The 16,375-nt window shown below is 43.3% G+C and overlaps 1 protein-coding gene across 2 annotated transcripts in view; it reads right to left on the reverse strand.

The window, feature by feature from the left end:
- DAPP1 (dual adaptor of phosphotyrosine and 3-phosphoinositides 1) overlaps positions 1-16,375 on the reverse strand; it is a 122,382-nt gene that overhangs the window by 11,937 nt on the left and 94,070 nt on the right. Inside the window, exons 4-5 of one of the 2 annotated variants that reach the window (XM_073638676.1) lie at positions 7,388-7,518; positions 2,196-2,243 (exon numbers count right to left, since the gene is read on the reverse strand). In XM_073638676.1, coding sequence (XP_073494777.1) covers positions 2,196-2,243; positions 7,388-7,518 — 179 coding nt within the window. The remainder of the gene's footprint in view (positions 1-2,195; positions 2,244-7,387; positions 7,519-16,375) is intronic. The other variant, XM_073638687.1, reaches the window with a different exon arrangement.

Genomic DNA, 16,375 nt, shown 5'->3' on the forward strand with positions numbered 1-16,375 from the left:
ATCACACAAAGCTTTGGCCTAAAGTCCCCACAGCCCCTCCCCATAACTACTCAGCCCTCCTCCTCCAAAACCAGCTTCTTGGCCATTATGGAAGATCAACTTTCCTATCTACTCTCCAGATCATATTTCACCACCTGTGTACTTGACCCTACCCCATCACAACTCATCCCAAACCTCACCACAGTCTTCATCCCAACCCTAACCCATCTCTTCAACTTGTCACTAACAACTGGTGTCTTCCCCTCAAGCTTCAAACATGCCTCGATCACACTCATCCTCAAAAATCCCTCCCTTGACTCATCCTCCCTATCTAGCTATCGCCCCGAATCACTTCTCCCCTATGTCTCAAAACTACTGGAACAACACGTCCATTTTGAACTGTCCTCCCACTCCCTCTTAGACCGCATCATTCCACTGAAACTGCCCTGACTAAAGTCACCAATGACCTACTAACTACTAAATTCAAGCGACACTACTCTGTCCTCCTCCTCCTAGACCTGTCCTCTGCCTTTGACATAGTGGACCAATCCTACAGATTCTCTCATCTCTTGGCATCACAGACTTGGCCCTATCTTGGATTTCCTCATACCTAACAGACCGGACATTCAGCATCTCCCACACCACATCCTCATCTCGCCCCATCTGTCAGTGTCCCCCCAAGGTTCAGTTCTAGGACTCCTGCTCTTCTCCATCTACACCTTCGGCGTGGGGCAGCTCATAGAGTCCCACAGCTTTCAGTATCATCTCTATGCTTATGACACACAGATCTACCTTTCTGGACCCGATATCACCTCCTTACTAACCAGAATCCCACAATGTGTGTTCGCTATTCCATCTTTTTTTTTCTGCTAGATTTCTAAAACTTAACATGGATTAAACAGAATTTCCCCATCTCACTCAACCCCCCAACAGACCTATCCATCAAAGTCAATGGCTGCTCACTTTCCCCAGTCCTGCAAGCTCGCTGCATCAGGGTAACCCTGGACTCTGATCTCTCCTTCAAACCACATATCAAAGCTCTTTCCACCTCCTGCCAACTCCAACTCAAATATATTTCCTGGATCCGCACATTCCTTAATCAAGAATCTGCAAAAACCCTAGTGCATGCCCTCATCATCACCGGCCTTGACTACTGCAACCTCCTGCTTTGTGGCCTCCCCTCTAACACTCTCGCACACCTCCTAACTATCCAAAACTCCGTTACCCGACTAATCACCCTATCCCCTTGCAATTACCCAGCCTTTCCTGTCTGTCAATCCCTTCACTGGCTCCCCATTGCCCAGAGACTCCAGTTCAAAACCCTAACCATGGCATACAAAGCCATCCACAACCTGTGTCTTCCATACATCTGTGACCTGGTCTCCTGGTACTTACCTGCAAGCAACCTCCAATCCTCACAATATCTCCTTCTCTACTCCACTCTCATCACCTCTTCCCACAATCGCATACAAGATTTCTCCTGTGCATCCCCCCTACTCTGGAACTCTCTACACCAAAATATCAGACTCTCGTCTACCGTCGAAACCTTCAAAAGGAACCTGAAGACCCACCTCTTCCGACAAGCGTACAACCTGTAGTAACCACCGCTCCACCATAACGCTGCACGACTAGCTCTACCCTCACCTACTGTATCCTCACCCATCCCTTGTAGACTGTGAGCCCTCGCAGTCAGGGTCCTCTCTCCTCTTGTATCACTTGGTGACTTGTATTGTTCATGATCATTGTACTTGGTTTTTTTATTATGTATATCCCCTTTTTCACATGTAAAGCGCCATGGAATAAATTACATTATAATAATAAATAATAATGTGATAATTGTTAGATTGTTGTGGGTCCAAGTACAATCTAACACCAGAGTAGAGGAGATATGTCCCTTGTTTTTCCTGGTTTTCTTTTGACTGCAAGTGAATTGGAGTGACCAGTCGCAGATGCGCCCTACCCATTAATTTCGTGACTGACAGTGATGATGAAATGCTGCGCTTAGGTATTTTTATTAGTTCCATAACTTTGAGCAGTAGAAATCATACTGGCTAGGTGGCTCTATTTAGGTCCTCCTGGCTACAGTCATGTCACTCTGACAATTATAATCTATGCAGTGGATAGTTGTACATTTTTGTATACTGGAATACCCCTTTAAAGGATTTATCTGAATACTGCATCATACACTGTGAGCTACTTGGAATCAAGATTATTACCTTTACACGTCCTCCCTGTTTTGTAAGATAACCTTCCTTTGTGCCCAGCTGAAAACAAAAATATATATACATTATATTTACTAACTTAAACGGGTCCTACAAAAATGTTAATTCAAAAAGTAGCCAGTCCTAGTCATTTGTCAGGATGGGCTGCAGCCTGAAGAAAGACCGCTCCATAGACCTGTGTCTCAACTGACAGAGGAGCTGCAGTGTAAAGCACACATAAATGTGAGCTGCCGGAAAAGGGCTGTGATAGGAGAAACAACAAATCTTCTCCTCCACTGACTGAGCACAGAGGATTTTTTTTCTGCAGCCTCAGTCCTCTGTGCTCAGTCAGCCAAGAAGAAGATATATTTCTTCTCCTATTAGGCTGTGTGCCCATGATGCGTTTTTTAAGCATTTCAGCAGCGGCAAAAACGCTGCAGAAACGCTTAAAAAACGCATGGTAGAAGGCCTGCCATGTTCCCCAATAATAATCCGCATGTGCTGTGCACATGCTGCGGAAATCTCCGTTGCGGATTATCATTGCAGAAAAAAACGCAGCACTACCAATTATTTTGCGGAAGTGCTGCGTTTTCGCCGCCATTGACTTGCATTAGAATGCGCCAATTCCGCAAGACTGCATCTGTACTTGTGTACCTCCACACCCAGGTACCCTAAAAGCTGTAAAAAAAAAGAATAGAATAAAAAATAAAGATTATATTCACCTTCCGACGGCCCCCGGACTCCTTCCCTGTGCTTGCCTACAGATCGCGCAGGACTGAAGGACCTGCGGTGACGTCACAGTCATGTAGCGGCAGGTCCTTCAGTGTAGTTTACCGCGATCTGCGGCAGCCAGCACAGGAGCACAGCAAGACTGCGGGGGCCATCGGAAGGTAAGTATAGATTTATTTTTTATTTTATACCATTCTTTAAGGTCACACTATATAAATCCATGCCTTTTGCATGGATTTATATAGTGTGACCGAGTTGTCAAGCACTTTACAAGTGATGCTAAAAATCGCTTGGGAAGCGCTTGTCAACCCGCATGCAGAAATGCATGTGAAGAACGCTTCACATCCGCATGTCCCTGGCAGGAAAAATGCATGTACAATCCGCATGTACAATCCGCATGTACAATCCGCATGTACAATCCGCATGTACAATCCGCATGTACAATCCGCATGCGTTTTTTTCTGCCAGGGAGATGCAGAAACGCTGAGGAAAAAATCCTGAGCATTTCTGCATCGTGGGCACACAGCCTAACACACTTATCTGGAGGTTTACGGCCATTATGCAGTTTATGCTTATTATGCTGTGATTTCTGTTTTACAATACAGCTCCTCTGTTATTGAGACAGTCACGGGAGCAATGTTTTTTCAGACTGTAGCCTGTCCTGACAGGTCACTGGGATGGGATGTCGTTTGAATTATCTGACTGGGGACAATTTATTACATTCTTGGTGAATCTCTTAATGGTTAATTCTTATTTTTTCATAAAACATACATTGCTATGAATGGAATTTATCTGTATTAGTAAAATGCACAAGTGGAGTAGCTGCAACCAATCAGATTGCATCTCTAATTGGGATGAGGGGTGCCATGCATACCAGGATGGAGATGGGGGCCACGTATAACATGAAGGGGGGACCATATATACCAGGATGGGGGATATTAACAGAATTGGGAAACATTACACCTATAACAGTGTCAGCAGCAGACCACTTCCCCCATAACAGGGCATCAATGACCACATTTTTTGCTTCAATTTTTTTCTATTTTCCTCCTCTAAAACCTAGGTGCGTCTTATGGTCCAGTACATCTTATAGTCCGAAAAAAGCGGTATATTATACAGTGTAATACCAAAGTATCGCAGTATATAGTTAAAATAATGATCTCCAATGAAGCTTAGTCTTTAGCTGAGCTTCACAGGATTAAATATATAGCAGTGACCGGGATCTTCAGTATGCCCCGGCTGCTATGGTACCAATTTGTGCCTCGCAATAGTGTCGCTGTGGGCTGATGGAACCCTGTGCGCATGAGTAGCGGCTAGCATTCCATTTAAATGCCACTGTAAGAGATTGACAGCAACACTTGAATCATTAACAGCAGCGAGCACAGCGTTGGTCACTACTGTTAGATAGAGATGCCGGCTTTGTAATATTTCCTGCATATACCGCATGTGGAAAGAGCTTGTCTCCTGCTCCCTCTCCACACTTAGTCACTCCCACAATCACATTGTGCATTCAGGGTTAAAATTGTTTAAAAGAGAAAACATGTTGTTATCACCTATCCATGGAATAAGTGACAACTTATTTATTGCTTTGGGTCCAACTGCTGGGGCTTACACTGATCAGCAGAAAGGGAATTTTGATCCTTATTAGAATAGAGTAGCAGTGTGCACTCCCTAACTCCACTCCATTCATGCTTTGTGGACAGCACTCGGCAGCCCAATAAATGAAGCTGGGGTAGTGTATACATACTGCTGCTCAATTCTTACTGTGACAAAAGATAAAAGTTATTCTGTGCTCAATAATACAGATCAGAACACGGTATATTGTTTATCTATCTGAGAAAGGCTCAAAGAAGGCTCATAGTTTGAAGAGCTGCAACGTTGCACGTATATGAGTGAATAAAGACCACAGTATGCCTTCTATATACCACTATCCCCCATCTTGAGTGCTGCAATTTTTGATTATATACTGTAAAATATATACTGCTCAAAAAAATAAAGGGAACACTTAAACAGAATATAACTCCAAGTAAATCAAACTTCTGTTACATCAAACTGTCCACTTAAAAAGCAACACTGACAATCAATTTCACATGCTGTTGTGCAAATGGAATAGACAATAGATGGAAATTATTGGCAATTATCAAGACACCCTCAATAAGGAGTGGTTCTGCAGGTGGGGACCACAGACCACATCTCAGTACCAATGCTTTCTGGCTGATGTTTTGGTCACTTTTGCATGTTGGTTGTGCTTTCACACTCGTGGTAGCATGAGACAGACTCTACAACCCACAGAAGTTGCTCAGGTAGTGCTGCTCATCCAGGATGGCACATCAATGTGAACTGTGGCAAGAAGGTTTGCTGTGTCTGTCAGCGTAGTGTCCAGAGGCTGGAGGCGCTACCAGGAAACAGGCCATTACACCAGGAGACATGGAGAGGGCCGTAGGAGGGCAACAACCCAGCAGCAGGACCGCTACCTCCGCCTTTGTGCAAGGAGGAACAGGAGGAGCACTGCCAGAGCCCTGCCAAATAACCTCCAGCAGGCCATAAATGTGCATGTGCCTGCACAAATGGTTAGAAACAGACTCCATGAGGGTGGTATGAGGGCCCGACGTCCACAGATGGGGGTTGTTTTCACAGCCCAACACCATGCAGGACGCTTGGCATTTGCCACACAACACCAGGATTGGCAAAGTCGCCACTGGCACTCTGTGCTCTTCACAGATGAAAGCAGGTTCACACTGAGCACATGTGACAGATGTGACAGAGTCTGGAGACGCCGGGGAGAGCATGACCGGTTTGGCAGTGGGTCAGTAATGGTGTGAAGTGAGATTTCTTTGGAGGGCCGCACAGCCCTCCATGTGCTCGCCAGAGGTAGCCTGACTGCCATTAGGTACCGAGATGAGATCCTCAGACCCCTTGTGAGACCATATGCTGGTGCGGTAGGCCCTGCGTTCCTCCTAATGCAGGACAATGCCAGACCTCATGTGACTGGAGTGTGTCAGCAGTTCCTGCATGATGAAGGCATTGAAGCTATAGACTGGCCCGCCCGTTCCCCAGACCTGAATCCGATTGAGCACATCTGAGACATCATGTCTTGCTCCATCCACCCAACGTCACGTTGCACCACAGACTGTCCAGGAGTTGGCGGATGCTTTAGTCCAGGTCTGGGATGAGATCCCACAGGAGACCATCCCCAACCTCATCATGAGCATGACCAGGTGTTGTAGGGAGGTCATACAGGCACGTGGAGGCCACACACAATACTGAGCCTCATTTTGACTTGTTTTAAAGGACATTACATAAAAGTTGGATCAGCCTGTAGTGTGTTTTTCCACTTTAATTTTGGGGGTGACTCCAAATCCAGGCCTCCATTGGTTAATAAATTTGATTTCCATTGATGATTTTTGTGTGATTTTGTTGTCAGAACATTCAACTTTGTACAGAACTAAGTATTCAATGAGAATATTTCATTCATTCAGATCTAGGATGTGTTATTTGAGCAGTATGTATATGTATCAGAACAAAAGTTTGGACACACCTTCTCATTAAAAGATTTTTCAAGACTTTGAAAATTGTACATTCACACTGAAGGCATCAAAACTATGAATTAACAGATGTGGAATTATATACTTAACACATTTAAAGTTTGCCCAATTTTTCAAACTGACTGACCTTCATTTCTTAAAGTAATGATGGCCACTCGTTTTTCTTTATTTAGCTGCTTTTTTCTTGCCATAATACAAATTCTAACAGTCTATTCAGTAGGACTATCAGCTGTGTATTCACCAGACTTCTGCACAACACAACTGATGGTCCCAACCCCATTTATAAGGCAAGAAATCCCACTTATTAAACCTGACAGGGCACACCTGTGAAGTGAAGACCATTTCCGGTGACTACCTCTTGAAGCTCATCAAGAGAATGCCAAGAGGGTGCAAAGCAGTCATCAAAGCAAAAGGTGGCAACATTGAAGAACCTAGAATATAAGACATATTTTCAGTTGTTTCACACTTTTGTGAAGTATCTAATTCCACATGTGTTAATTCATAGTTTTGATGCCTTCAGTGTGAATGTACAATTTTCATAGTCATGATAATACAGAAAAATCTTTAAATGAGAAGGTGTGTCCAAACTTTTGGTCTGTACTGTATGTATGTATGTATGTATATATATAAAAGAAAGATTAATTTATGTAAATGCTGCTTGATCACCTGAATCTGCTGTTTTTATTTTGTTCCTGTGCCTCTGTTCCAAAGATATCCCTCTAGAAGATGCCCAATGAACAGTTTAGGACCATGTCCACTTGACTAACAAACCTAAATTTACATTTTGGGAAAAGGGGGCCATATCTCAGGAATGAAGAACAATAACACAAGATTCAGGAGGACAGTGGCATTTACACCAGGTAAAATACAGATCTATGGCAAACAACCGGTCCCCTTTAAGACTACAGTACTCAAGTGATAGCATATACTTACGGAAGGGGCCAAAGGCACCAGGTCGTTCTCAGAGCGTCCGGACTGCATGGCAGTATGAACTCTGACAGATTCGTATATTGATGGCTCTTCTACCTCTCGAGGATATGGGAATCTCAATAGGATTAAAGTGCCTGCAGTGAACAAGAGCACCATATGTCAGTCTTCATGGTCGCCGAGGTTCATCTTAGAGCAGTATGATCTGTCATGGTAATCTAAATAGCATTGCACATAGCTTTCCATCAGTGTATTCACACTGACCATTCAGATTCTCCTTAATGCCTATTAAATGATTATGTGCTTTTTTCTGCTTGCTTCCTTGCAGAGTTTTTGAAGCAGACACCAAGTAGAAACTCTACAAATCCGCCTCAAAAACTGAAAACATTAGTGTTTCTGCTCCGTTTCAGCTCCAAAAAGGATTTGAGATGTTTCGGCTCAGTTTCCGCTTGAGTTCTGTTCCAAAACCTCCTAAAACAAACGGCATGTGCACATACCCTAATAGATGAACACATTTTTGCTGCAATGATAAAGGTTTCCAGCAGATGGCAGCCATACAGTACAGATGTGAACATGGCACACAGTTTATGCCAATATTTACATGCTACCACCGCACGCACGGTTTGCAAATTTAAATTTTTTAGTGTTTTTTGACAACTTGTCTGAAAATCACGGACAGACAACATTCTTCACTAACTTATTTGAAAACCATAATAAATCAATAGGATTTTAAATCATAGATATCTACAGCCTATATTATTAATATGCAGACATTGACAGTATTTACTGTGAACTGTAAAATAGAATATTTTGACAGCAATTAATTTTCATCATATCTCCAGCTTTCAAAAATAAAAAAAACACGTAATTTTTTTTAAGGGAATCTGTCAATAGGTTTTTGCTACGTAATCTGAGAGCAGCATGAGGTACCGGTTAAAACACAGAATTCAGTAATGTGTCAATGACATGATGTGTGCTGTTTACTTACACTGAAGGTTTTATCACCAGAACATTATCAATGCTTTGACTAGCTGGCGCACGGGTACTTGTCTGACTCCACCCCCTTCTGTGATAAACAGCTCAATGTTTATAGAATTTGTACATCCAGAGCCTGGTGTGGGCGGGGTTAGCTTTCTCAGCTCTGCAGCACTGCTAAATCTAAAAACTCTGTCAGAACCACTGCACTCAGTATACTAAGTGATACATCATTGGATTCAGGGTCTCTACCTACATTATGCTGCTCTCAGATGAGGTAGCAAAAACCTGCTGACAGATTCCCTTTAATGATAGGGGGGAAAAAATGCCCTATTTTTACAGATGGACTGGGGATTTCTGCATGGTTAACAATACTGCCACCAGACATACTACCCACCAGCACCACTCTGATGCCATCTTGCAAACTAATTTTTAAGTAAAGATGAATTTCCTGAGAATTATTCATCCTGTAATAACAGATATTTTATTAGGAGGGGAAACAAGTAAAATAGGAAATGTGAATGTGCTATACATCTTGGCGCTTAAATAGAATATTAGCAATGAAAATAATAATATATGGCTTTGCATGGATTGAAGCTCTCTTAGGCCACGGCCCCACTATCAATGTTCGATCAGTATTTTTTCTTAGGAGTGGGAGCCAAAACCAGGAGTGGGTGATAAATGCAGAATTGGTGACTTGTTTCTATTATACCTTTTCTCTGATTGTTCCTCACCTGGTTTTGGCTCCCACTCCTGAGAAAAAATACTGACCGAATACTGACCAAATACTGATAGTGGGGCCGAGGCCTAAGTAGCAGAAACTGAGCTATAAGCCATTAACAATGTTGTGACATGTTTGTATCGTGACATAGAGGTTACATATTGGGAAAATTAGTGAAGACATTCAATTAATTATTTCATTTTCTACTGTGTGATATATCCCTCTGACATTAGACTGGACCTTCCCGAGCTTGTAAGGGTTAACAGGCAGGCAGTTTGAGAAACCAGCTTTCACCTCTAAGAATCAACTTCACATTGGAACCTCCTCAAGTACAGAACAAAATTAGTAGCGGCTGACAGCTGTTTTGTGACCTGTGTGCAATGAGTTTGTGGTAGCCGTCCAGTCCTCATCCAACAGGTGTCTACAGCTCACAAATACACTATCTCCGCTGGCAGCTTCTAACGCGCGTCGAATCAATGGGGCTTGTAAGTTAAACCACTCACTCAATGCCGGTGTTGATCCTCTTTAAAGCAGCATTTCAGCGGAGAAGCACGGTGTCCTGAGGCGGATAGGTGGCAAAATGATTCTCAGGGTGAAATGTAATACTATGCGGACCACATAACGAACCCAAAAGAAAAAAAATCCTAATATGTACTAATGGCTTCAGCACGCTAAGGCTTAACTAACATGTTTTATCATTACATTTCTATTGTTCCTATTTCCGTGTTCTGGACAGAGATGGTATTCACTCCGTATGTCATTAATGAAGGGTATCATCTAATTTCCTTAGCACAGATTCACTCTTACACACTCAAACTAATCTCGTGAAAAGCCAATTGCTTTAACCAGTCTGTTTTCAAACTATGCGAGGAAATCAAATCATCTCGGCTAAACAGAGTTAATGCTTTTTACGTGGTGCAAGCTTAAAATGGTTTCAATTTTAGGATCTGAAAATGTTTACTAGCATTCCTACAGTACCTGGATGTCGAGGCTGCAGCCCACTACAGGTTCCTGCACCTCTGGCAGTAATGATATTAGGGGTAAAAAAGGTCTGCATGTTGAATTTCAGAGGTAAAGAAAAAATATCACATCAGCTCACCCCTGTCCAGGTATCAATCAATCTAATGATGCTGCGGTGCCTGGAGCTCCAAGGTGAAAATGATCAGGTAGAAAGCAGGAAGACATCCAGCAACCGCAATGGAAAGGACTATAAAAACATTACTTATTAATAACTATTAAAATATCAAAAGGGAAAAAATAAAAATGAACACACTAGGCCTATGCGTTTTGAGCACTAAAGCTCTGCTTGAAACGCGTAGGCCTAGTATGTTTATTTTTCCCTTTTGATATTTTAAAAGTTATTAATAAGTAATGTTTTTATAGTCCTTTCCAATGCAGTTGCTGGATGTCTTCCTGCCTTTTACCTGATTGTGTTGAATTTCAGAGCAAGGTCATTTTACTCCCAGGGAAGATAAGTTGCTACCCAAGGTGCCAGATATTTGCTCACTTTCTTTTCACCATTGAGAACACAAGCATGCTGGGCTGAATCAAGAAGGTCGGGAGAGATACAACAAACAAACGAACATTTGGCTGACAGTTTTCTGATATATAGCCAGGTGTAGTACCCAAGTCTTAAATGAAGCTGTTAACTGATTCATGCTGGCCAAACCACAGCCAGAATGAATCACAGCCTGGCTAGACAACTGCAGCCAAGTCCTATTTTTCTATAAAACGTTCCGGCTGTTCAGAGACAATATCAATTTGTAGAGGTGGTCAAGAACCATAAATAGAGATGGGGCTTGCACTGCGAAAGCAGGTTGGCTTTTCCCAGTGCCGCGCCAGATGACTGACTGGTGTACTCTGTATGTGTGTACATAACGAGAGACCTGTCAATCAACTAGAGCGATGTGGGGCGAAACCGCCAGTGATATGCCGGAACAGTCTGGTTGGCTGTCATTCTGGTCTGATCGTCAAACTACATTGTCTCTAAAACACCGGAGCGTTTCAGAGAAAAAGTATACCTGGCTGAAAACATGCAACCAGGCTTCGATATACACTGTGCTTGGTTTGGGAACATGAATCAGCTGACAGGTTCCCTTTAATAACTACAGAGATAAGAACTTGCACAGTTTAAGGCCCATTTACATGAGCGATTTTTGCCCATAAAGAGTTGTTAATCTCTGCTACTTTAATGACCTGTTTGTTATGATCTGCTACAAGCACTAAGGAAAGACAGGAGATCTGTCCCTACAATAGAACTAAACTGGATCCCTACGATGTAACGGGGAACCTGATCCTACGATCAGACCCGCTAAAGTCCTCAGCTAGTCTGTACGAAGACCTATAGATGCAAGGGAGGGATCCCTACAAGATCTAGGGACTGGGATAAAGTTGGACACCTCCTAGCAGAAATTGTAGCAGTAAAAGACAAACACACAACATAGAACATAGAGGTCAGAAGACCTAGCAAAACTAACAGAGAAAGGTAACAGAGCACCAAGCTAGCTCAAGAGTAGTAATACAATGAAGTCCAGCAAGGCCTGGAGGGCGGAGCCGGATTAAATAGGCAAAAAAGGTCATGTGACCAGCAAACTAGAAAAAAAACAACAGGAGAGTTCTAAGAGGATCCTCCGGATCCCCTAGGCCTGGGCTTATCAGGAAACCTCCTGTGAAACGCTCTGACAAGTCTGGAAGCAGAAACATTATCCGCCCTCACCCATGAGTTATCCTCGGGTCCGAAACCCTTCCAAGCGACGAGATACTGCAAACTCCCTCTATATCGTCTAGAATTTCGGATGCGGGAAATTTCATATTCCCCGTCCTCCACCACCGGAGGAACAGTGGCAGTGGCGTCTCTATCTGATACATAAGCTTTTTTCAACAGAGAAACATGAAACACCGGGTTAATCTTCCAGGAGGCAGGAACCTCCAACCTAACAGCAGATTGGTTAACTATCTGAAGCACCTTAAAGGGCCCTACAAACTTGGGACCCAATTTTTTAGAAGGAATCCTCAACCGCAGCTTCTTAGAGGACAACCAAACCATGTCACCAACAGCAAACGAAACCTCTTGCCGTTTCCTATCAAAGTACCTCTTAGATTTTTTGTTAGCCTCCTGAAGATTATCACGCACATCCGTCCAAACTCTCTCCAAATCACCGGAAAAACTCTCCTCCTCAGGCACAGCCGATACCAATTTGGAGAATGACCCAAAAGACGGATGTCTCCCAGAACAACAAAAAAAAGGCGAACACCCAGCAGAAGAGGATGTATGGTTGTTAAGAGCAAATTCAGCAAGTGGCAGAAACTCAGACCACCCCTCTTGATTGTCTGGCACAAAGCAACGCAAGAACTGCTCAACATCCTGGTTCTTTCTTTCTGTCTGGCCATTAGACTCAGGATGATATCCGGATGAAAACGACAAATGAACTCCCAACCTGTCACAAAAGGCACGCCAAAAACGAGCCACGAACTGAGGTCCCCTATCAGAAACAATGTCAGTAGGAACGCCATGTAGTCTGACAATTTCCTTGACAAAGGCCTTAGCGAGTGTCTTAGCGCAAGGCAGTTTGATGAAGGTAACCAAGTGACACATCTTGCTAAAACGGTCCACGACCACCCAGATGACCGTGAAACCTTCAGAGGGGGGAAGGTCAGTAATAAAGTCCATAGCCAGATGTGTCCAAGGTGCACTAGGAACCTCCAGAGGGCAAAGCAACCCCGCAGCAGGAGCATGCGAAGACTTAGATCTAGCACACACAGTACATTGACGCACCCACTTAATGACTTCCTTCTGCCATCCAGGCCACCAAAAACTGCGACCCACAAGTCTCTTGGTCTCAGAAATTCCTGGATGACCTGCCAACCAAGACTCATGACACTCAACAAACAAATCTCTCCTAAAAGTCCTAGGCACAAACAACCTCCCATGGGGAGTGTTAGATGGGGCATTCTCCTGAGCTTTAAGAATCTCATCCTCCAAAACGGAGTCCAAAGCAGCAATCACACCTTCTTGTAAAATGCTCTCCTCCTCCTCCTCAGCACCGACCATGGGAGAAAAGCTGCGAGACAAAGCATCCGCTTTAACATTCTTGGTACCTGGGATGCAAGTAATGGAAAAATTAAACCGCAAGAAAAAAAGTGCCCACCTAGCCTGACGGGCATTCAAGCGCTTGGCAGCATCAAGATAGATCAGATTTTTATGATCAGTGAAAACCTGAATGGGAAATTCAGCACCTTCCAAGAGATGACGCCAGTGTTCAAATGCGAGTTTAATAGCCAGCAATTCCCGATTACCAATATCGTAATTAAGTTCAGTCTCAGAAAATTTTTTTGAAAAAAAGGCACAGGGATGTACTCCATCCTTGCTTTCCTGAGACAACACCGCACCGACCCCCACAGAAGAAGCATCAACCTCAACCAAAAACGGCTTAGTCACATCAGGCTGCATAAGGATGGGAGCAGAGGTGAACCTCTCCTTTAGAAACACAAAAGCTTCAATGGCCTCAGAAGTCCACTGAACCGCATTAGCACCTTTCCTGGTGAGATCGGTCAGCGGTTTGACAATAATAGAACATTTTTTTATGAATTTTCTGTAATAATTGGCGAAACCCAAAAACCTCTGTATCGATTTCAAACCAATAGGCCTAGGCTATTCCTGCACAGCTTGAACTTTAACTGGGTCCATCTCAAAACCTTCACTGGAGATAATGTAACCCAAAAAACTAATTCTCTGTACAGCGAACTCACATTTCTCTAGCTTAGCAAAAAGCGAATTGTCCATTAATAACTGTAAAACCTCATGTACGCTCCGCCAATGAGACTCCAGATCAGGCAAATAAATCAGAATGTCATCCAAATACACAACCACATTTTTGCCGATCAAAGGTCTAAGGATATCATTAATAAGATTCTGAAAATATGCTGGAGAATTGGTAAGACCAAAAGGCATAACCAGATTCTCAAAATTACCCACAGGAGTGTTAAAAGCAGTCTTCCATTCATCACCCTCCTTCATGCGCAACAAATTGTATGCCCCCCGGAGATCAATTTTAGAGAACCACTTGGCCCCCACTAACTGGTTAAACAAATCAGGAATCAATGGCAGTGGGTAAGGATTGCGTACAGTAATTTTATTAATCTCACGAAAGTCCAGACAAGGACGTAAACCGCCATCTTTTTTTTTTTACAAAAAAAAAATCCAACAGCCACAGGAGACTTGGAAGGCCTAATGTGACCGGCGGCCAAGCTTGTCTGTATGTATTCCTCCAAAGCCTTTCTCTCAGGAATAGTAAGATTAATTAAACGACTTTTAGGAAGAGTCGCTCCAGGGACAAATTCAATGGTACAATCATATTCTCTATGGGGAGGCAAAATTTGTGACTCCTCCTCAGAAAAAAACTCTCCAAAAATCCTGAATAGGTACAGGTAATTCCCCTTTTTCCACCGCAGCAATACGTCCGTTACAACACTTGTCATAACATTTAGGGCTCCAGGACTTAATTTCATTGGTAGACCAATCCAGTACAGGATTGTGCAATTTTAACCAGGGCAACCCCAAAATTACTGGAGAAGGCAAATTATTTAATACTACCAAATCCAAATTCTCTTGATGAATACCATTAATAGTGAGGGGAAATTCACAGACCTTGTGAGTAACCCTCTTCAAGGGAGAGCCATCAACAGAAACCACAGCAATAGGGGATGACAAAGGTTTAGGTTTTAATTTAAGTTTTTCCAAGAATCCCCCATCAATCACATTCAGAGTAGAACCACAATCCACAAATACCCGAAATTCAATTAATTCATCCTGAGCAGCGGTAGTAGCAGATAGGAATACCCCCTTAGTATTTAAACAGGCTATACGTGCATGACTGACCTTTTTTTTTTTCTTTGTTCATACGAAGCACACAGTTCTTAATAAAATGACCAGAATTTCCGCAATAGAAGCACAAACCTTCAGAAAGCCTGCGGTCTTTTTCCTGAGAGCGGGGTGCCATCGCCCCAATCTCCATCGGCTCTCCTTTGTCAGCACAGACCCTCTCAGGACTCGGAGCTGACATAGCAGAGGATTTGCTCTCATTAACCCTTGCACGCTGTCTCCTGTCCACCCGTATAGCTAATTGCATTGCCTCCTGCAAGTTTCCAGGTGTGGGATAAGCAACCAGCAAATCCTTAACCCTTTCATCTAGCCCTGCAAGAAACAAGCTTTTCAAAGCTGAATCGTTCCACCCCACCTGGGCAGACCACAGACTGAAGTGAGAACAATATTTTTCCACATTACCTGATCCCTGCCTCAAACGTCTCAATTCAGACTCAGCAGATGAGACACGATCAGGATCATCGTACAACAAACCCAAAGCAGAAAAAAAACTATCCACTGATCTAAAGCACGGATCACTAGGTTGGAGAGAGAAGGCCCATCCCTGAGGATCTTTGCGCAAAAGTGACATTATGAATAGAGATGAGCGTTGTTCTACTCGAACTGTTCGCCAATCTCAAATTCGAGCCGTTTTGGGCGGTGTTCGAGCCGTTCGGCGAACACGAACAATTTGATAAAAATTCGGCTGTTCGAGGTTATGTTCGATAACTGTTCGTGCACCAAAATCATAACTGGATTTTTTCTCAGTAATGATGAAAATTAATGTTAATACGCAGTTTGAGTGTACAGCGGGGTGGGGGGAGGGGAAGGGGATGGATCTCTGCAGGAACAATGAAGATCTCCATTTTTTTTTCTCTTTCCCGCATTTGCAGTGGGGAGGTGCAATCTGTCAGCCTATCAGCAGCGCACACATGGAGCGAAGTGCTTTTTTTCACACAAGCAAGGGCATGTGTCATTGGCAGTGTATGTCACATGTCCTTGCCCTATAAGACCAAGCCATTTTCCCCGTCGCCACCATTTTCTCACTGCTGCAGCTGCGTGTTAGACGGCACCGCTGTTGCTGTGTGCGCTATACCTTGTTAATTTCAAGCCAATTTTCGCACAAATATACAGATAGCTTGGGAGTAGGGAATAGTTGTGATTGCAGTCCTTTTAAGGACTAGGTTACAGCATTTCCTACGACTTTTATCAGGGAGGTCTGTGCTTTTAAATAGATAGATTGTAGGAGTAAAGACTAATTGTAATTGGAGTCCTTTTCAGGACTAGGTTACATCAGTTCCTATCAGTTTTTGCCAGGCAGGTCTGTGCCAGTGCTGTGCAAGTTTTTTTCACAGCATTTGGCTGAATCTAGCAAAGCTAATCCTTTTTGGCCTATTGCAGAGTGTGTTAGTCAGTGGAGTAGCCTATCTGTGTTGCA

Source organism: Phyllobates terribilis, unplaced genomic scaffold (assembly GCF_046119375.1).
Source record: "Phyllobates terribilis strain yellow unplaced genomic scaffold, ASM4611937v1 Scaffold_1__5_contigs__length_1240528914, whole genome shotgun sequence".
Taxonomy (NCBI): domain Eukaryota; kingdom Metazoa; phylum Chordata; class Amphibia; order Anura; family Dendrobatidae; genus Phyllobates; species Phyllobates terribilis.